General features: G+C 41.8%; 1 protein-coding gene across 3 annotated transcripts in view; it reads right to left on the bottom strand.

Annotated features, from left to right (window-relative positions):
- The window catches only part of mtss1 (MTSS I-BAR domain containing 1), a 42,288-nt gene extending 20,144 nt beyond the window's left edge, over window positions 1–22,144 (bottom strand). For all 3 annotated transcript variants that reach the window (XM_069712624.1, XM_069712625.1, XM_069712626.1), the window contains exons 1-3: window positions 21,894–22,144; window positions 7,432–7,493; window positions 4,393–4,466 (exon numbers count right to left, since the gene is read on the bottom strand). In XM_069712624.1, the coding sequence (XP_069568725.1) occupies window positions 4,393–4,466; window positions 7,432–7,493; window positions 21,894–21,965 (208 nt within the window). In that variant the 5' untranslated portion in view covers window positions 21,966–22,144. The remainder of the gene's footprint in view (window positions 1–4,392; window positions 4,467–7,431; window positions 7,494–21,893) is intronic.
- Between the last annotated feature and the right edge of the window lie 302 nt (window positions 22,145–22,446).

The following is a 22,446-nucleotide window of genomic DNA, read 5'->3' as shown; positions in this document are numbered from 1 at the left end:
TGTGTGTGTGTGTGTGTGTGTGTGTGTGTGTGTGTGTGTGTGTGTGTGTGTGTGTGTGTGTGTGTTTTCTTCAATCTTAAATAAGACAAACTGACATCAAGCATTGAATGAATTCACAAACTTCCACTGAAACTGAAAAGAATTTGGGGGCGTGCGAGCGTCCCGAGATAGACCGGTCACCATGGCAACACCACCGGTCTTGTAAAAGTGACATCTCCCAGCTCGGCCGTTCTCTCTCTCTCTCTCTCTCTCTCTCTGTATATTGACCCAGTTATTGATTAACTGACCAGCTGATCAGTCATTTCGGAGGAAACTGTCACGACCTCAAATGAACCCTCCGCTGCAATTAGTCAGGACTCAGCGGGTCGTCTTGTGATCTGTGTGCACGTGTGTGTGTGTGTGTGTGTGTGTGTGTGTGTGTGTGTGTGTGTGTGTGTGTGTGTGTGTGTGTGTGTGTGTGTGTGTGTGTGTTGTGCTCTTCGAAAGCCCCATGATGCCAAAGACGTCAACAGTTCCTCAGTTGCCAGGGAAACCAGTCATGCGGAATCACCAGAGAAGAGACAAGAGGAACCTGCTTTCTGGAGAAAGAAAATCAGCTGATCGGGACGAGATTTATGCCGACTCGGGAACATAACTGCTGATGACTGCAGTCCTCTGCAGATATTGGTGAGATGTGTATCTTGTTGTACATATTTCTACACACATATTGTAACTCAGCGACCTCACAAACAGCACGAAGCTCCAAATGAACTCCAAAGTTGTCGGTGATTTTTGCAGTAAAACCGAAGCGGTTCGGAGCAGGAAGTGACCATATTTGGACGAGCTGGGGGAGGAGCCAGCGGTGGATCTGACCGATCTGATTGGAAACTCGACGATACTTATGTCCCATCAACGGAAGACACTGATGACGACAGGAATGTACCTGTGTGGGTTTCATTGGCTGCCATACGTCAGGTGTGCAGCAGCACCGACGAGCCTTTTGAGCAAGGCAGTAACCTCGCTGTCAGTAAACAACCTTCAAACACGACATCATCCGCTTCCCAGCTCACCGAAACGTGAGAACGTGGGCATTACCGTGGAAACCAACCACAAGGCCCCCGCACGGACCCATCCAACCGGTTCTGACGCTCACACACACACACACACACACACACACACACACACACACACACACACACACACACACACACACACACACACACACACACACACACACACACACACACACACACACACACACACACACACACACACACACACACACACACACACACACACACACACAGTCCCTTACGGTAATGAGGGGGCTCAGAGAAATCAATTAAGTGTTTTCACATGGTGTCGAGACTTGTCAACACTACAAGTGTGTGTGTGTGTGTGTGTGTGTGTGTGTGTGTGTGTGTGTGTGTGTGTGTGTGTGTGTGTGTGTGTGTGTGTGTGTGTGTGTGTTATGTGTGTGTCGAACGGAGAGGAGAGGTAACTCGTGGCTCTCCTTAACGTCAGCTGTTCCATTTGTCTGTTTGTCTGTCGCTCTCAGCAGCTGAGGAGAGAGACAGCTGTCAAAACACACCACACAGGTACACACACACACACACACACACACACACACACACACACACACACACACACACACACACACAAGGAGAGAGGACGGTGGAATGTGCTCGGTCAACACGCAGTGTGTAAAGGCCGTATTAGCTCGACGTTGAGCTAACTGCTAACAGATGGCAGCAGCTCTGGTTGAACGGAGGGGGCGGAGCCTATTCAACCCCGACCGACCTGTTTTCTGGGAGTCGAGTCATTTTAAAAAGGACTCAAAAATCACGCTTCTTTCCCCCCGAAAAAATAAAAAACATTTCATCGTCTCCGTAAAGTCGAACAAAATGTGCGTTTTCTTCCTCGTAAAACAATCGCAAAAACGTTTAATTGTTTTTAAGTGCTTGTTTACGTCCGTGTTTACGAGCTCACGGTCGCGTTCTGTCATCTTTCACCGACGTTAAACCGAAGACGTAAACGTCAGATCGATTACCGGCGCTGGTTAATTATCCGTCAGCTGATCGATTCGTTGACGAAATCGTTTCAGCGCTGTTCGAACCGTCGTCTGTGACCTCTGAACGCGTTAAAGGTCAAAGATTTCACACGCAGGCGACGCCCCAAACTGATGACGATACGCCTGATTTGATTTGATTGACAGGTCCTTTGTGAGACGGCGTGAATGCACGAGATTGTTTTGAACGACTGTGCTGCTATTCATGAGTCTGTCTGTGATTTACGTTCTCCGAAGCGTCGACCAGGATTTACCACCTCAACCGTTCCCCTCCAGGAAAATCTGGCAATCGCAATAATTCACTTTTTCAATTAATTAAATTCCCCCAAATCTTTCTGCAAAAAAATGTTGCCAGCAGAAATTGCGCTGAAAGTATTAACGTCGTAAATTAAAAGTCTTTCCAGATAAAAACTGGCTTTATTAACACAAATGGCCAAAATCACAAGCAGAGAAGAACGGAAGTGGCGGAAAATGTGGCCTTCAAAATAAAATGTTCTAACAAAAATGCTTATTCTTAAAGGAAGTGATTACATATTACAGAAAATGAAAACACACTTCAGGTTGTCAGAGACGTCTGTTTGTTTGTTTCATCCAGCAGGTCTATGTGTTGAATGAACATGAATTAAACAGCATCTGAAGCTCTTATTTTGAAGGCTGATGTAGTCGTTGTTTCTATATTCCAGTCACAGACGGTCTGATGTGGAAACATACGCAGCTTTTAGGACCTTTTTGTTTTTCGGTAACTTTTAGCCCCGTGGTTTTCTACGTTCAATAAATAAATTAATAAAAAGATTAGAAATGAAATATTTGTGATGTGCAGCATTTATTATTATAACAGGAAGTGATGACATATTTATTCCTTCATCAGGTAATGCTTAAATTTATTTTTTTTAAATCGCATTTTTCCTTCTGAACTTGCAACTATTTCTAATTCCCGCAATTTTACGCAAAAAAAAACCCAAAAAACTCACTTAAAACGACAATTTTTTTAGCAAATCCGCCTCAAAAATCAAAACGTTTCTGATCCCAACAATCACACAAAAACTCTTCACTGATTGACACGTGTTCCCTGTTTCTTTCAAACTAAAATATGATAGAGCAGGTCTGTCTGCTGAAGCTGCTGAAGGGGAGTGGCCACGACTCACCTCCCACACACACACACACACACACACACACACACACACACACACACACACACACACACACACACACACACACACACACATATTATTGGATTTCCTTTTAAATACCATCAGACTTGTGCTTTACATAATCACCCCAGCAGCTGACTGTCTGAACAAAGCTGCAACACACTGGTATTCCCCCGTCCTCCGTCGGCCGGCTCAACACTGACGCTTTATTCACCGGAGAGACGACCGTCTGTTTGAGTTATTATTTGATTCTTTTTAACCTCCGTGATCAGGACGGTTTATTTATAGAGCGCTCTTCGTACATTTTTGGTGCACTTCCAAAAAAATGCAGCTGTCGGAGGAACCTTACGTCTCCGGCTCTGCTGCGGGAGTTTTTTAATCCTATTTTATGTATCGCACATCGTGAGAGTTCAATCATGTTCAACGTTAATTCGGAAACACGACCACAACGTAACGGGGCGTCGGGAACACAGGAAGTTGTCAGACTGTGAACTAACTCTGCAAAATAAAAGCAAACGAGAGTGTTTCGCGCAATGTTAAGAGTTCTAACAGAGTTCTATTAGAGGTTCTATAAGAGGTTTTATGAAAGTTCCATTAGAGTTCTATTCAAGTTCTATTAGAGTTCTACAAGAGGTTCTATTTCAAAAGTGACTGGAGTAAAGTGTGTGTGTGTGTGTGTGTGTGTGTGTGTGTGTGTGTGTGTGTGTGTGTGTGTGTGTGTGTGTGTGTGTGTGTGTGTGTGTGTGTGTGTGTAAACTAATGCGGAGGTCGGTTGAGGCAGCTGCTCGTCGGGTCTCACTGTGTTACGAGAGAAAATAAAACATGAAGAAAAGAAACTCGGCATGAAAGCACCAAAAAAACAGCAAAACTAGGCGAGAAAAAAACAGAGAGAGAGATGTGCTGGAGATCGGCTCGGGGAATGTTTTTTTCCGTTTCATCCTTAGGAGCACGATGCTTTAATGATTTCTACGTGATTTAATAAATCTCAGACGCAGGCAGTCCGCAGAGAGTCAATAGAGGTAATTAGCTCCCTCGTGATCTCAGTATTAATAATGAAAAGAGAGAGACAGCGAAAAGACACAGATCAGGAGGGAAAGCGTGTGTGTGTGTGTGTGTGTGTGTGTGTGTGTGTGTGTGTGTGTGTGTGTGTGTGTGTGTGTGTGTGTGTGTGTGTTTGTTTGTTTGTTTGTTTACCTCGGGTCCCGGTCGCCATGTCAGCCACCTTCTGAAAAGCATCCAGGAAGGCTCCGGTCACCACGATGGTCGTCCTGGATCAAACACAAACATCACAATCCATTTAAAAACCACAAGAAGTATTCAGAGTGCGATCGGCCCGAGCGGCGACGTCGGCCGTCGGTTTGTCGAACGGCCGATATGAAGCCTCGAAGTTCGGAATTTGGCCATCGTCGTCTTTGCTAGTTCGGAGCAGGAAGTGACCATATTTGGACGAGCTGGGGGAGGAGCCAGCAGTGGATCTGACTGGATCTGATTGGAAACCTGAAGATACTACGTCCCGCCCACCGATAGCTGTAACCTGACTGCACCACAGGCCTGTCAATCAAACAGACACGCCCCCAAAAACAGGTCTTCTTGAATCTTCTTGAAACAACACTACTCTGTCAAAATTTGTGCTTTATTGCAACGTATGTTGGATTTCCACAGATCCAAATATGAAGCCGTGATTATAATCAACTGAAATGCCATTAAACTCCAAACGCATCACGAACAAACCTCCGCTTCATAAAAAATAAAAGGACTTTTATTTTGAAAAGCAAGCGCTGGTTTTCGGCCACACGACGGGCCGGAGTGAGGAGTGCAACCGGAGACCTTTCTGAGACACACGGCCGTCCTCGTCAATGGACCTTTTGTCTGCATGTGTCTATTACCAGTCAGGTCTATGCTGCTGTAGCTGTGCACGCAGGTACAGGCACGCACGCACACACACACACACACACACACACACACACACACAACACACACACACACACACACAGTCCTGAAAACCGAACAAAGAAGATCAGGTGACACTGCTGTCAATAGTCAGTGGAAATAAGACCAAAGACTTGACTCTCTCTCTCTCTCTGTCACACACACACACACACACACACACACACACACACACACACACACACACACACACACACACACACACACACACACACACACACACACACACTGCATAATCTTCACAAATGCAATTGCAGTTTTCATTGTGCACTCTGACATTTTCCATATTCAACTGAAATGACTGAGAAATAATTGAAAAGCTGAAACGGTAAATAATAAAATGCACTCGCAGTGTTAGAAAAAACAAATAGAGCATTAAACACGCTGCTGTTCCTTCGTGTTCGGTAGTCGCGTCTCTTCCTGAACTCTCTGGAGGTGCTGCAGGGGAAAAAAAAAGACTCAAAGAGTCCCACATACCTCAACAGGACTCTTTAAAAAAAAAAAAACCTCTGTCCAACTGAAGCTTCAGTTTGTTCAGCTGCTGCTTTAAAGACGAGATACTGAAGTACGGATCAGAGCTGATGGTGATCAGGCTGTTTTGTTGAAATCTCACATCGCGCCGCACAGGCAAAAACAAAAAAAACAAAAAAAAGTCTAATCATTCCCACACAAAACTGAAAAAAACAGGACACTAAAAATAAACTAATTCAGCTGTTTAATCGGTCGGTTTTAGAAGATCGGAGCTGAAATGCTGTCGTTAAATTGGGACCCGGTGCCTTCGAGCGCTGGAAACAGGATCAAATAAAAGTCTCAGACCTTCAGACGAGCTGCGATGCTGTTATTCATTATTAACAAAAAACATTTTGGATTTCGTCGGAGAATTTTCCAGCATTACTGATGTTTAAATAAAACTATGCGGATTTACAGGATTTAAAACAAATGAAACAGACTTTATTATAGAAAATGATTTATATCAATGTTTGTGTCATCGTGCTTCTTTTTTCTCTGGTGAAGATTTTAATGAGGCTCAAGTTTAGAAAATGATGCCCAATAATCAGTGAACTAAAGTACGAGGGCGGATCGATAAGTTCAGACATTGGGTGGGTTTTCTTTGACGTTGGCGGTGGTTGCGCAACCGTGAATTCGTGCCCCAGAGTCAGACTGTCAACACCGAGTTCCGCCGGGAACCTCCTGAGGGGAAAAACATTCCCTGCAAAACCACCTGAACTGTGTCGCCACAGCAACAGGGCAACATGCAGTTTTTCTCACCTGATTTGACTCGGTCCAACTTCTTCACGTCCCCTCCTGCCCCCCCACCCAAAAATTGTGTCCCCAATTTTGCTCTCTTAACTCATAAAACATCGTTAACGAAACGATAACGCATAACTCAAGTGCTGATTGTGCAAACCCTTCCCGTTTGTCTTCACGTTTCTGATCTGAAAGGGCACTTTGATTATTTTTTTTGTCGTGGTTCAGTGAACAAATATAAACGTAACGTCTGGATTATGTTTGCAAACGATTACTGCAGATCTGTTAAGTAGCATCAAGCAATAGGACGGTTTGATCAGTGCGGATGTCCTCTGTGTGTGTGTGTGTGTGTGTGTGTGTGTGTGTGTGTGTGTGTGTGTGTGTGTGTGTGTGTGTGTGTGTGTGTGTGTGTGTGTGTGTGTGTGTGTGTGTGTGTGTGTGTGTGTGGCTGACTGGCAGGCCCAATGGACTGTGACTTGGCTGCAGCAGGCCGTGTGATGCTTATCAAAGTGCCTCCTGGGAAATACAAGCCATTATGCCGCCGTGACGGCGACGCCAGCGACTGCAACGGGTCACGACGGAGAAACTCTGAGTCGGAACAAACGAGCATTTTTTTTTTTTCACGTAAAGTACAGAAAGTAAAAACAAGCAGAATATTTCAATAAGGGACATTTTGTGGAAACTCTTGCGACAGGCCAGCTGGTGTTCTTCTGACGTGTTGATGAGTTTCAGTGCAAAGTCTGCAGTCTACAAAGAGATCTGAGAAGTTTTGACTCATAACACTGAACAGAATCTCACTGATTAATAATTTAAAAAAACTAATTTGCATGATCAACGACCGACTCTGGTACAATCCTAAAAAATAAATACACTTAACATGAAGCTGTTTCATTCAATTCAATCTATCTACGTAGCGCCAAATCACAACATTATTATATCATATTTCAGGGAACTTAACTCAGTGAAGTCTTTACGACATTATACAGAGGAATCCAACAATTCATGGAAATAAAACAGCCTTTGAAGTGTGTGTATTACCTGAGCTGTGACTGCAGTTTGGCCCCTTTGGTCACAAAGTCCTCCCATGTAGGATAACTGGCCTGCGAGCAAACACAGAAGAACAATCAATGACATTAAAGCTCCGATTAAATCACAAAACTCTCCACCGCAACAGGAAGTTTAACACAGACGTGAACCGCAAAGCTTTAACAATGTTTGTTTCCCTTCTGTCCGTCACCAAGGAGAAAACAGCTCATTTTTCAATATTAAACCTGCATTCAACATAATAGATAAATTAGATATATTTGATTGTGTTTTCTGCGCTTTAATTCATAATACTTGTTGCTTTTTTTTTCTTAATAGCCAATAAGAGTAACATGAACTCAAACCTGAACTCAAAAAAGAAACACTGACATTCAACTATTGGTAATAATATTGGTACTTAAAAATTAACAACCTTTAAATAATTAAAGCTTTCGATAAAATAAATGTGTGCGTGCTAAACAAATTGTACTTGTTAGCCCCGCCCCTTAAACACTCCACACAGTTGAAAAACTTTAAACGATGAGTTTAAAGAACTAAATCGCAAAATTGTGACTTAAAAACACCAAAAAAACAAATTTATGAAATGTCCAAATTTTGAGGATTAATGGAGTCTAATGAAATTAATTATAGACAGGAGCTCAATGAAAATCAGATTGGAAAAAAAAAAGAGCATTTGAGTTTAAAATGCAAGAAAAAAAGGAGGCAGACATGATGTGAAAGAAAAGAGAGAATGAGGTCGAATGAAAGGAAAAATAAATGATGAAAATCAGTTTAAAGAAAGTGAATTTTTGTTTGGTGATCAAATTAAACAACTGATCAGTTATCGTCAACTAGTTTTCTGTTGACTGATCGTTTAGTTAACGTATTGTTGACCTTTGTATTCCTTACTGAAGGTCACTGATAGAAAGTTCTTCTCATTTTCTCTGAACATCGTAAAAAATTTTTTTTTTAAAAGACATCAACAGCTGACCGACTGCTGTTATTTTTGGCGTCTCATGACTTCACATGAGGACCGAGGCCAGAAAATCTGGAGACGATCATCAAGGAGCAGAAACGAGCAGAAACAAACACAAAACACACAAAACAAACACAAAACAAACACAAAACACACAAAACAAACACAAAATACACAAAACAAACACAAAACACACAAAACAAACACAAAACAAACACAAAACACACAAAACAAACACAAAACACACAAAACAAACACAAAACAAACACAAAACACACAACACAAACACAAAAACAAAACAAACACAAACTGACGTTGTCTGAACATTTAGTTCATTTTCAAGAGGATATTTATTCCACTTCAAAAAAAAAAAGTGACTTTACGCCCAACGGACTGATCAATAATCAGCTGATCCGTAAAAGAGGAAGCAGATTTTTTTAAAAAAGAAAAAAAAAAAAGATGGTTTCAGTACTTCGGGTCTGCAGATATTTAACCATCGTTTACCTTCGGGGGGTAAATGATGCGTATTTGGTAACAGCAGCTGATTGATTATGTAATGCGAGTGCTCGACGCTGCGGGCGCTGACCCGGGGTTACGTCTGTAACCAACAGCTGCTGCTCTGCTTACTCAATTCAAAAAACGCAGGAGAGTCCTGGTTGGGACGAAAGAAGGCCTGAAACACACTTTCTCTCTCGCTCTCTCTCTGCTGACAGGATAATACCGATTTAACCCCCCCACCCCCCAACACCTCGCCATTAGCCTCTTAGCTCCACACCGCTAAAGCTGCTAGCCAGTTTTACTAGCCGCGGGGTGGGGGGGGGGGGGGGTTAGCGCTGCGTGGTGAAATCCTGCAGGTCACCGGATGAACGACCGCGACGGCAGAAGACGGAAAGCAAAACGAATAAAGCTCCCAAAATATTTATCGATCCCCGCGGAGGGAAAAAGTAGGTCGTAGCTGGAACTTAATCTCGTACTGGAATTCAAAGGGGAAGTTCAGTTTTTAAGATAAAACACATTTTAGGGGTTCGAATTATGGCATTTCCAATCGTCAGTAGTTGTTAAATTTCAGCCCGTCAATCATTTCTGAAACGAAGGCATTCATATAATGTTGTAATCCTTCCAAAAAAAAAAAGCCTCATCTCATGCCAAAGGTCTTTACTGTATTAATCTCTCGGAAAATCCATGTGGAAAATTGTCTCGTGTAGAAATCTGCTTCGACTCGCAGGGAATGAAATCTCTGGAAGCTCTCGAACGCACTTCAGTCACATTTCTACCATTCGTCCAGAACATCGTACACTTTTTGACACATCAGCATTCTTCATGGAGAATTTCTGTGATATTCTATTACGATACGACAAAATACCCCCGAAAAGTATTATTATTCATTTCATGAACAAAGAATTCCAACAAATGTGAGTTTTATATGACATCATCAACAGGGATCAATAAGCTGGAATATTGCCATTAAAAAAAAAAATTGTTTTTAAATATACAGATTTTGTTTTGATATATATACATATGTATATATGTATCTATACATATGTATTTTCTATTATGTTGGCTAAATGTACTTTTATTAAAACTGAGTTTGATCAAACTCGCGTATCGTCTAACCGTTCCTTCGTTGTTTGGCCCGCTTCATTTCGTTATATTCGTCATCACAGCAGCTAATTACTCGCAACTAAACATTTAAACTTACCCTTGTTCTGCTCTCCTACTTTAATCGACTTTCTCACTAATCCCATTGTTGCTTACGAGCTATTCGGGATCCGTTACGTTAAGCTTAGCGGTTAGCGACGGCTCCCTCTGCTGCGCCTCCGTCGGTGATAACAGCACACATAAATTAATTAATTAAAAAGTCATGATGCCGCTAAGACCTACGATTACGTCAACACCCTTTATTAGCATTTAAACAACATTTTGACATATTTCCCTTTAGACTCGAGTGCCTTGAATTTCACAGTATTAGTTACAATAGGCCGTTTAACGTTTCTCACTGTACATATCAAGATGTATTTATTTATTTTGTGTATATAGCCTTTTACTGTTTTTAGAGTTTTCAAAAAAAAGAGATCTTTTTTATTGCTTGTATATTTGTATTTTTTTCCTCCCGTGTACTTTTCTTTTATCTTATCTTTTTTTTTAAACTGTAAAATGCAATTCATCTTGGAAAATATCACGATACCGTAACTCTAACTCACGACTTCCTTCCTGTAATGTTGGTTTATGTGAGAAACGAAGCTTCTTTTTCTTTTTTTTTTCCTTCGGCAGACGCCGAGCGAACGGCGTTCAACGTGAAACGAAGCTCCCTCTTTCCTCGTTCCCCTCGACACTTCTCGCCTAAACCTGAAAAATTCGGCCGGGGTTTGTTGTGACTGTCAGGAATGTCACAGTCGGTCGCAGACTAAATATTCCCGCGCTGGTTTTTCTGCAGCTGAAAAGCCTCCGGTCAGGCCGAGTGTCACTGCAGCTCCATGCCAGCAGCTCGGGTGCTAAACCTAAGGGTCCCGGGACCTACTAGGGTCACCGACGGTGTCCGAAGGGTTCCCCGGGACAGCTGCCGACAAAAAAGAAAGCAGCCGTCCGCTCCCACGTGACCGGACGACTATTTTTACATCTTAAACTCTGCCGACATTTCTGGAGTTGCAGAGAGAGAAAACGTAACAAGAGGTTTTTAATTTAAATGCAGCTTGTAGACGAGCACAAAAAAAAAAAACGCTTCCTTCTCCGGAGTCAAATTTAAATACATGTGAATGTCACAAGTTCCCAAAGCTTCTTAAAGCCGCTTAATCTTTTTTGGACAACAGTGAAAACGATGAGGTACAAATAAATCAGCGTGTAATAGTCGGGCTACTCTTCAATCCAGCGCTGAAGATTTGGAATAAAGAAAAAAGAAAAAGAAAAGAGGTCATTCTTCTTTCTGTGGTTCGGCACATTGGATTATCTGGTTTCATCACAAACCGCCATTTCACACTTCTTTTGTAATTTTTGCTTTGAAAATGTATTTTAGTGTCTGTTCTCAAAAGTGCCGTTGAAATATGCAAAAATGTATGTAATTTTTTTATAAATTGGCAAGAAATTGGAGGAAAAACTAACGTGATGCTCTTTTAAATAGTCATATATATATATATCATTCCTATGATAATACGCATATACTGCAATTACAGGAATAGCTAGAAAACATTTGAAATCTCATGTTTGTCGAGGCTCAAAGTGCAAAAATAAAAAAAATATCCTGGATCATAAAAGTGAGATAGTTTCATAGAACAAACTCTAACATAGAAAATCGAGGCTAAATCTTCTGTAAAAATAAGTGTTGTAAATTCTTTTTATATATTATTAATTCAACTTGAACTGTATGCACAAACACAAAGTCCAATCTCCCACATCTCTGAGGGCGTATAAATATTGTGCGATCGAACTGATGCAGCAGTTCCAGTTTTGCTGTTTTGGTGGGACTGATATATACATTTGCCAATAAGTAAGAATAAACTGCAATAATATATATATTATTATATTTTTGGAGGAATTTAGACATTTTAGTGTCTGTAGTTTTATCACAAAAGGGTACAATTCTCTAATAACCACAATTAAGGGATAATTCAAATTTTCAAAACAATGATTGCGTAATATGTTGGTAGCTTCGTACAGCTCTGTGAAGATGAGTGGAAACGCTCGACGTGCTCCGGCGGGCGCCGACACAGTAAACTCTATTCACACGTATAGAAGATATACCGAGCTGTTATTCTATCTGCTCAGTCGACCAGACGCCACGACCACGTATACGGTTACTTCACGTGTGAAGTCGGCCGCCGTCGGCGACTAATCCTGCCGCGATAATCCCGACTTGCTCTACTGACCGAGAGAAAAATAAAGTAAAAGAGATCCAGAGGAGGGAAAGTGAGAACACGTCCTCGCTGACCTTTACAGAGTTCAGGCACGACTCCTGGAAGACTTTATTTAGTCACTAATTCAACTAGTCAGCCGAGCAGGAAGCTGCTAATTCGTTCACTCATTCAATCAGTCGGCCAGAAAGAGCCGAACTCAGAGGTTCAAACACCCTCAGAGGCCTCAGCTAACAATCCAATCAGCGTTTTCTTCGATTGATCCATTAATCAATTGATTGAATCAATATCAATTTAAAAAAAGCATTTAAAGCACTTATTTTTACAGATGTAGCCCACATAGACTAATATAGATATCAGTCTTTTCTGTAAAACTACTTCACTTTTAGGATTCAGAAAAACGTTTGTGCAAATTTGAGTCCCCCAAAAAAACATTAAATATTGCTGTGATGTGCAGTGTGCTTATTATCATAGGAAGGGATCATATATGGATATTTTATTGTATTTAAAATAAAATCTTTTATTTAGTTTTTTGGTCAAGTTTTTGCCAATTTCTGCAATTTTGCCACAAAAAAAAAAAATCATCATTTATCGCAATTTTTTTGATCAAAGCATTTTAAATTTTTTTTTAATCGCAACAAGAAATCAACCGACAGACTAAAACTCAGGGATGTGGAGTAGAACCTCGTGCAAAGCGCTTGTTCGGCAGAAGATAAGAGCTCGCTGGGACGGCAGCCCAGACGTCTGGTCGAATGTCGGCGTACTCACAAGAAACAAATCAAATCTCTCCCACCGCGTCCTCGTGTGAACCGGCGCTTCGATTCGAATTTTTTTTTTTTTTAAATAGCTCTTCTTAGTCTGTTTTTAATGCATTGTACAAAAAAAACTGAGACTAGTGTCCAAATAAAACGACTACAAGACAACAAATATGACATATTACAATCTCCAAAATCTGTAATCTCTTTACTTTAATTACGGTTATATTGCCCACAGCCTGACCTCTGACCTGCTCCAGGATTGGACATGTTTGACTGCTGATACTCATCTTATCATAAATCAGCGCGTAGTTTCTCTCCAAAAGAATGTGATGGTGCGAGTTCCTCCGGAACCAGTTTGAAAGTGAAACCTTCCTTTTACTGAGAGAGAAAACTTCCTTCCCTCCACGTCTCGCTGACATTTTTGCATTTTATGTGAAACAAGCACCTTCAAATGTGCATTTTTTTCCCCAAAACTAGCAATAAGTTAAACCATCTCGACAAAAAATATTCAAGCTTAATAATCTCATCAAACAGCTGATCACGCCTGATTTGAACAACTGTTACTGAAAGAAAAGTAAATAATGCATTTGGAGATTAATTGTCATACAAATAATTGCAATTAACAATTTAATTATACTTTTCTATTGATTGATTTTCAGAAAATGAATAACAAGGAGTGACTTTAGCTAACATCACCTTTATTCACTTTGTATTTGATGAGAGAAGTTGAATGGGAGTCTATGGAGCCGGAGGCTTTTTGGAGACGACCTCTAGTGGCACTCGCTGGTATTGCAGCTGAAGACACTTCTGCATCGGAGCCATTTTACGATTTTATATCCAGTCTGTGATTTTATATCCAGACTGTTGCACCAGACGTGGAAATATTGATGTATGCTCAAATATTTGTGATCATTGAACCGCCTGCTTCACTACGGAGGAAGGAGAAGGGTTTACTTCTACTAAACTAAAGTTAACTTAATATTGACGATGAAACCCGAGATGAGTTTTCCAATGAAGCGGACATTTTGTCCGCCCATCCTGGCAAATTAGGTCTCAGACAGTCGCCACAGCGGAAAGTACCTGTGCTGAGGCAACAGAGGGGGAAGGTGGGGGCGGTGGTGGGGGGTGGAGGGGAGGGGAGGGGAGGGGTGGAGAGGGGGTGAGACTATTCAAACAGCCGGTCGACGGTTTGTTTAACGTCGTGTTTGAGTAACTCTGGTTGAGTCAAAGGGAGGAAGACAAAACCGGAGAGCGAGCTTCAGAGGAAAGTGGACGGTCTGGGCGTGTCGACGCCGAGTTAATGGTTCGCTCAACCGCCCGGTCCCTTTATCTGAGAAATATTTTTCTTATTATTATTATCATCGAGTAGCACGAACAGACAGAAGAGTTGTTGACTTTCTTTTCCTTTTATCTCACATTCCTACTTCCTACATAACTCGCTGCCTTTTTTCTTTTCATTCAGCGCTGACGAGCGAGCGGTTCACGCTCCGTGAGCTTTGTTGACATTTCACTGTCAGAAACTGCATCAAGTTCAACACTCGCAGCAGAAACTCCACTTCAGCACTGTTCTCAGAACAATACTGCTTTTAAATACCAATTTTATTAAATGCTTTTTTAACAAACAAAAAAAAAAAAAGTTACACATCACAGTATGAATCTTTTCATGCAGTTTAGAGGGGGAGAGTGTAACCCAGTTGGTTTTTTGCTGATAAAATTTACAGATGTTCCCTAAACGCCTCGCATGCAGGCTACTGGTAGACTCTACTACAATTTACAGATGTTTCCTAAACGCCTCACATGCAGGCTACTGCTAGACGCCACAATTTACAGATGTTTCCTAAACGCCTCACATGTAGGCGACTGCTACACGCCACAATTTACAGATGTTTCCTAAACGCCTCACATGCAGGCTACTGCTAGACGCCACAATTTACAGATGTTTCCTAAACGCCTCGCACGCAGGCTACTGCTAGACGCCACAATTTACAGATGTTTCCTAAACGCCTCGCACGCAGGCTACTGCTAGACGCCACAATTTACAGATGTTTCCTAAACGCCTCACATGCAGGCTACTGCGAGACGCCACAATTTACAGATGTTCCCTAAACTTAAAATACAGGCTATGGGTAGACGCCACAATTTACCGATGTTCCCTAAACGCATCTCATGCAGGCTATGAGAAGATGCTACCATTGTAATTTGCATATTTTAATGCTCAATCGTGTCTAATTTCAGTCGCTGCCTCAAAACGTATCAAAGTTCGTTTCTCTCCGGTAGAAGTGTTTCTGCAAACCGCTCTTATTTCTGTACGTCGTTTTTGAAACACTTTTTAAGAAACGAGAGGTTCAGAGAGTTTGGTCATTCCTTTTCTCTCTCGGAGCCGACGGGTCAAACTGGACGTCCCGTTCGGTGCCACGATGTCCGTCCGTCTCTCCGCCATCAGACGGGTTAGCAGCCGACCGACAGACATGAAGCTCCGACGGTAAATTCCTCACAGCTTCTCACACCACCCCGACGCCCGGCCGACGCAGGCGAAGACTGAAATCCCAGAGAAATCCCACTCAACCGGTGACGCAGCACTTTTTCTTTAAACTCAAAACTGGCAATTTTATCTCGGTTTTTGAGTTGAACGATTTAAAGTCCTTCAACTTCCAAAACTACCGGCGACTTTTTTTCGCCACCGATGTGTTTACTGACAGCGAGTCGTTACGGTCTCCAAATTCACCCGAGTTTAGCTTCAGGGTCGGAGGTCAGAGGTCATCGGTGACGACCGGCTACCGTGGCGACCGCAAACAATCTCTCGTAATTTTGTTTGCATTGTAGTTTAAAGAAAAACCTTCTTTTTTTTCCCTGAATATTCTCTTTGATATTATTTCTCGCCGAAAAAAAAGTTGAATATTTCACGACTGAGTCGAAGCTGTCTTGAAGCAGCAGTAAAAAGATTTCCTCTTCCTCCTAACTTATTTGTCATTTTTCTTTTTCCCGAAACGTCCACCGTGACTTCCTGTCGGCGTGGCGAGGAGGAAGTGACCAGCAGCTGATCTTCATTTCTGTGTCTTTGCATACGATTTGTGTTTTTCTCTTTTGTCTCCGGTCTCGTCGTTCACATCTCAGACGGATAATTCTTAGACGAGCGTTACGAAACTGAACATTGACATTGTAAATTGTATATGACCGTATAAGGTCCTCTTTAAAGCTGATAAAATATGAAAAGATAAAACTCTTTACAGCCTCACAAAAGAAACAAATGATCGTTTGCTGACTCTCAAATTTCCAGTGAAAAATTCCACCATTAAAACCTCAAACTTCATTTTTAAAATTCCTAAACAAATGCTCACAAAAAAAAAGTCTAAATATGGCAGCTACTGCATCAGTGTGTATGTGTGTGTGTGTGTGTGTGTGTGTGTGTGTGTGTGTGTGTGTGTGTGTGTGTGTGTGTGTGTGTGTGTGTGTGTGTGTGTGTGTGTTAAATTCACGCCCTCTATTGAGCTGCGCCCATCCGTGCCGCCCCATCACCTCCATCTCTTTCGGCCTGTCTACTCATGTCCATTCATCCCTACAAACTTCACACACACACACACACACACACACACACACACACACACACACACACACACACACACACACACACACACACACACACACCAGCTATTTCCATGATCTTAGAGTCAGATGCTCCTGAACGCGTCAGAGCAAAAAAAAAAAAAAACAACCTTTAACTGAGTCAGTGCGTTTTTTTTAGTGCAGTCGTCAGTATCCCATCATGCACTGCGAGCAGAGGTCCTGACATCGGCAGCCTCCGTTCTGCCGGCTCGGTTAAATCGATGACCGACCGTCAGTCACACGAAGGCGTGAAACACGTTTCCTGATCTTTAACGACCAGAAACTACAAGAAAAACCTGCAGCGGCAAAAAGTCAAAAACAGCCGCGAGGTAAATTAGAATTTTTGTCTCGTGGCCTCGTGTCAGTCAACCTGATGACCTTTGACATGCAATGATTGTCAGCTAGAGGTAAATGCTGGGTGTTTTTTTTATGACATTTAGTAAATGTGTTTTTCATCCCTCTCTCTGTGCAAGTGGAGCAAACCAGACATTAATTATTTAATATTACGATTTCAGATGAATATATTTGCTGATATCGGGACCAATCTGAAGCAACAAGTTTAGAGACTGCTCCTGTTGGGCGTGAACGATGCGCAGCTTAAATATTCTACATACGATGTGAATGAAAGACGTTTCTAATATGTTGATGAAGAGCACCTGAACGCATCAGAGTTTTTTGGTTTCGTCTCCTTTGACGAGGACGATCATCTCTGGTTTCAGACTTCAAAACATTCCCCGAGGCTTTTCTCCGCCTTCACTTCACTTCCTTTCCTCTTTGTTCTTTCCTTTCGTCCTTCCTTCCTTCTCCTCCTCCACCGTCACTTCCATCCCTCCTTCCCTCCTTCATTTCCTCCTTTTTTTTTTTCTTCATCGCCCCTCTTTACCGATCCGCTAACACCCCAAAGATTATACACATTTACGTGAGTGTGTGGCAATGTGTGTATTTCTTTTAAGTGTGTTTGTTTGGCAGCAAAGTGTGCACATTCAGGGTGTGTGTGTGTGTGTGTGTGTGTGTGTGTGTGTGTGTGTGTGTGTGTGTGTGTGTGTGTGTGTGTGTGTGTGTGTGTGTGTGTGTGTGTACACCCACGGTCACCTGAGGCTGCCTATTTTCCTGTCAGCAGTAAGACTTCTCTGAAATCCACCACTCCCACACACACACACACACACACACACACACACACACACACACACACACACACACACACACACACACACACACACACACACAAGGTTTGTGCAGCTATCCTTGTGGGGACATCGCATTGACTTCCATTCATTATGCACAATCCAACACAAACTTATAACCAACCATAACTTTAACCTCATTAGGGCCGGGCTTCGGTCCCGTAAGGACTGCTGGTCCCGAGAATGTGGGTGTTTATAACACGCGAGGTCCCCGTGAGGTATCAAAAACATGTACACACAAACACACACACACACACACACAAACACACCTAATTCTGGGGAACTATAAAATATCATATCAGCAATATGACTAAGCGCTGATGACATCACAACGTATTATGGCCTCTAGTTGCAGGGTGTGCTTGTGTGTGTGTGTGTGTGTGTGTGTGTGTGTGTGTGTGTGTGTGTGTGTGTGTGTGTGTGTGTGTGTGTGTGTGTGTGTGTGTGTGTGTGTGTGTGTGTGTGTGTGTGTGTGAAAAGCCTGTGTTTTGCTCTCTAAACACACACGTTTAATTATATATAGACAGGACTGAAAGCTGCTTAAAGCTGTTTGCTATTCTACTCTCTCTCTCTCTCTCTCTCTCTCTCTCTCTCTCTCTCACACACACACACACACACACACACACACACACACACACACACACACACACACACACACACACACACACGACTTAACGAGGAGCGAAAACTTAATAACGAACCGCTGATCAAATCCTCGTGAGGCAGCGAGTCACATCGAGGGAGGAGCGAGACGGAAAACTACAAACGGAGAGACAGAGAGGAGGAGGACGAGGAGGACGAGGAGGAGGAGGAGAAACAGGAAGAAGAGGAAGAGTAAAGGAACGCACTGACCATGTGCGAACGGGAGGAGACGGAGGAGTGTGGAAGGTCAATGGATCATAATGTCACTCCCGATATAGTGGAGACAGAAATCAATCAGCTGTCTGTGCAGGAGGACTCAAAGGTCTTCTGAGCTTTTTAATATCAAAACATTTCACAATTGAATGATTTAACATCAAAACATAACGGACAACTTGTAGACTTATTGAGCATATTTTCAAATTTACCCGCGTTTACAGTCTTGACAAAAACATCCTTTTTGTTTTTAACGGACATTTTTTTTACAGCGCAGAAACAAAAGCGCAATCGATTCGGCCGGCCGCTGCTCGCCCGACGTTTTCTCATCACCAATAAAAACTCCTCAAATAAAACTCCTCGTCTACGGTCGGCGACGTTCTCCTCATCCGCTCCACTCGTCACAACAAACCACATCAAGCGGAGGAGGAGGAAGAAACAATGAAAGCGGAAGTGACGGGTTTTATAATGAGAATTTAGTGTATGAAGAGTCGTTGTAAGAGATCCCACTTCATTTCTGTTCTGTGTTGACTTAGTATAATTTAAAAAAGCATTTAAGCTCTTATTTTTACGCAAAATGTTTTTTTGTTTTTTTTAAAGCTGCATCACTTTTGACTCAATTTTGAGTTCGGACATTTTAAAACGAAAAATATTTCCAACTATTTTTGTCATTTTGCAGTGTGCTCACATCATAAGAAGTCAATACAAAATAAACTTGCATTATGTTTTGCTTAAATTGGAATTTTGTTTTTTTTTGCAAATTTCCGCACAAAAATTCCTCAAAAAACAAACATTTCTCACTTTTTTTTTTTTTTTTTTGCTCAAACGTCTCATCCAATCACGTGAGAGCAGGAGCGCCGATCGTTCATGAGCGCCGATCGTTCAGGAGCGCCGATCAATCGGGTGTCACGACCTCCTTCCAACTGGAAAAAAAAAACGCTCGGTCGGAGCGAGAAAACTGAACCTGCCCGTTTGACTGAAGAAGCGATGGAAATATTTTTTTGGACTTTCTGATCTGGATTTTCCAGGTTTGGATCATTAAAATGAGGATTTGTTTCTCTTTTCTAGACTTCCTGCTTTAACGTGGCGGAAAAAAACACACAACATGCAACACATTTTTGTCGCACACTGCGGTTGAGGAAAAACAAGCCTCGACATAATTTGCAACTCTGGGTGTCTGATTTGCATCGAGCAACATCGGCTGTGGGTTGTTACGAATTCCCGGAAAGATAAGAGGCAATATGATTTTTTGTTTTTGTTTGTTTGTTTGTTGAAATTGTACTCACGACAACCTAAAAAATATATATAAATATATATATATATTTTCCTTTTACTGTGAGATTGTTTAATTCACAAAATGACCTACAATCTGCAACCGGGGCCGCGAGTCCATCGGCTCGCTCGGGGTGTGTGATGATGCCCCGAGGAGAGATTCATCAGGACACCGACTCTCTGCTTAATTAGACATGACTTCTGTGTGTGTGTGTGTGTGTGTGTGTGTGTGTGTGTGTGTGTGTGTGTGTGTGTGTGTGTGTGTGTGTGTGTGTGTGTGTGTGTGTGTGTGTGTGTGTGTGTGTGTGTGTGTGTGTGTGTGTGTGTGTGTGTGTGGCAGATGGCAGGAGTGCCCCTATTGGTCCGGTGCCACGTTGGTGAAAATACCAGGATGTGATGCCACAGAGCTCTGAATCACTTGCACGATGCCCCCCCCTTCCTCCCACACACACACACACACACACACACACACACACACACACACACACACACACACACACACCTACCTCCGCCTACCTGACCACAGGAAGTCGGCAAGTTCCCTCACATTTACACGCAAAACGTTCTTTTAACTCAATGAGTCAAAAAATGTCCTGAATACTGTTAAAAAAAAATTAAAAATAAAAAACAAATCCAAACTTCTAACGCCCAGCGGGGCGACAACAGCTTTCTGAGTCATCTGAAGATCCACTCTTACACAAGATTATCATTTTTTTCTGAAGGCTGAATCATCGATTGTGGTTTGATAACAGTTTTTTTGATAACAAAAAAATTGGTGTATATGTCGGCATAAAGGGAAAAGTTTATCCTTCAAATATTCAATTAAATGTAATACAGTGATTTGTTGCACATCTGATCTGAACTCATTTCCTCATTAAAAAACAAAACAAAAAGCTTCTTTCATCCTTTGGCAGGAAACATAAATGTATTTTATGTTTTTAAAAGAAGAATCATTAAAGCATAACAAAAAAAGAAGAAATAAATACATATTGCACGCAGAGTGAAATCTTAAATTGCACCGTAGATGCATATTAACGACCAGACCTTCATTCTTTGAATATTTAAAATCGGCCTCAGGCCGGCAAACACCACCTCCGATGTTACACTGAATTTACGAGCGATATGTTTTAAGGATCCTGTGCAACGTTTTTTTTTTAATATCACCTGCAAAAAAAAAAAAAAAAAAAAAGTAGTCGGTCCCAAACCGGGAACACAACAATGTTGGTAACGATGAACATCTGAGAGCAGTGAAACACAGACAGACAGGCAGACAGCAAAGGGCAGCCTGCTTGACAAACATCAAAAGAGCACACAGCTGGTAAAATCCACCCCCATCCAGCTCTGTTACCCTCTCAGATGGCCCACTTCCAGTTTTAACCTCTGCTCATTCATTACACGTCAAAATCCACCAGCACTGGCATCCCATAAATACTGGAGCAAAATATCCCAAGAGTTGTCAGGACGTCAAGCTCGCTGGGAGGATCTTTATTTTTCTTTAAATGTCACCTGCTATTTTTATTTTCATCCTTTCAGCACTTTAGGAGCAAAAAAAAATAAATAAATTCAAAATTCTCATTATCTGAGTCAAACTTTCCAACATTTTTTTTTTTTTTTTTTTTTAAAAAGCCGCAACGAAATAGTCAATAAACATACTTCACAATTCATCCATCTTAAACGGCTGGCGCGTGTGGAGCCTTAATGTGGCGCTGAAATCCCTGATAATGTAATTAATAAATGTAAACATGCACATTATATTCAAGGAAGTGTGAAAATGAGGTGAAACAAAGCAGGAAATCTCCTTTTAAAGAACGAGTGAAGGAGCCACTTGTTACACAAACCTGAAATCCTGCATCACTTAGGATGTAAAATATGATTTATATAGAAGGAAGGGAGAAAAATACTCTAATTATTTATGTTAAGAAAGTTAATAACAGAGAAAAGAAATAAATATAAATGTTAAATGTTATAAAAGCTTGATTTTTACCTTCATGTCGTTCATGATGAGCTGGAAGAGCCCTCCCAAGGCGCTGCATTCCTTCTCTATACCCGCATCCATCTTTTTTTCCACAGGCTCGGAAAAAAAAATCCTCCTCAACTTCCCAACAACTTTTTCTTTTTTACCTCCCAGAAAAAAAAACGAAAAAAAACGAAAAAAAAAAAAAAAACTTCCAGCCAAGTTTTTTAAAGTAGTCCAACAGAAGAATCAATAGAGGCCTTTTTATTTAATGGAGGTGGAGGTGGTGGTGGTGGGGGAGAGAGGGGTGGAGGAGGGTGGAGGGGGGGGGTGTGAGTTACAACACCCCGAGGGCAAAGTCCACTTTTAAAAAAAACAACAAAAAAAACACAGTGGAAAAGGAGGATTAAAAACAACAACAACAACAACAACAAAAAGACTCCGGAGTTAAAAAAATAACAATAAACGAGGATCCAGGTCAGACTGGCTGCAGTCAGCTTCCAGAGAAACGTCCGAACAAACAGCACATCGTGCCCGAACCAGACCGCAGGCTGTCTGGAAGAAGGTCGGACCGGGCTCTTAG

The sequence above is a fragment of the Brachyistius frenatus genome, unplaced genomic scaffold (assembly GCF_029030835.1).
Source record: "Brachyistius frenatus isolate BFR_SWC_R1_liver_20210118 unplaced genomic scaffold, ASM2903083v1 Contig_111, whole genome shotgun sequence".
Taxonomy (NCBI): Eukaryota; Metazoa; Chordata; class Actinopteri; family Embiotocidae; genus Brachyistius; species Brachyistius frenatus.
Note: the sequence above shows the minus strand (reverse complement) of the source record. Positions and strands in the feature narration are given on the sequence as shown.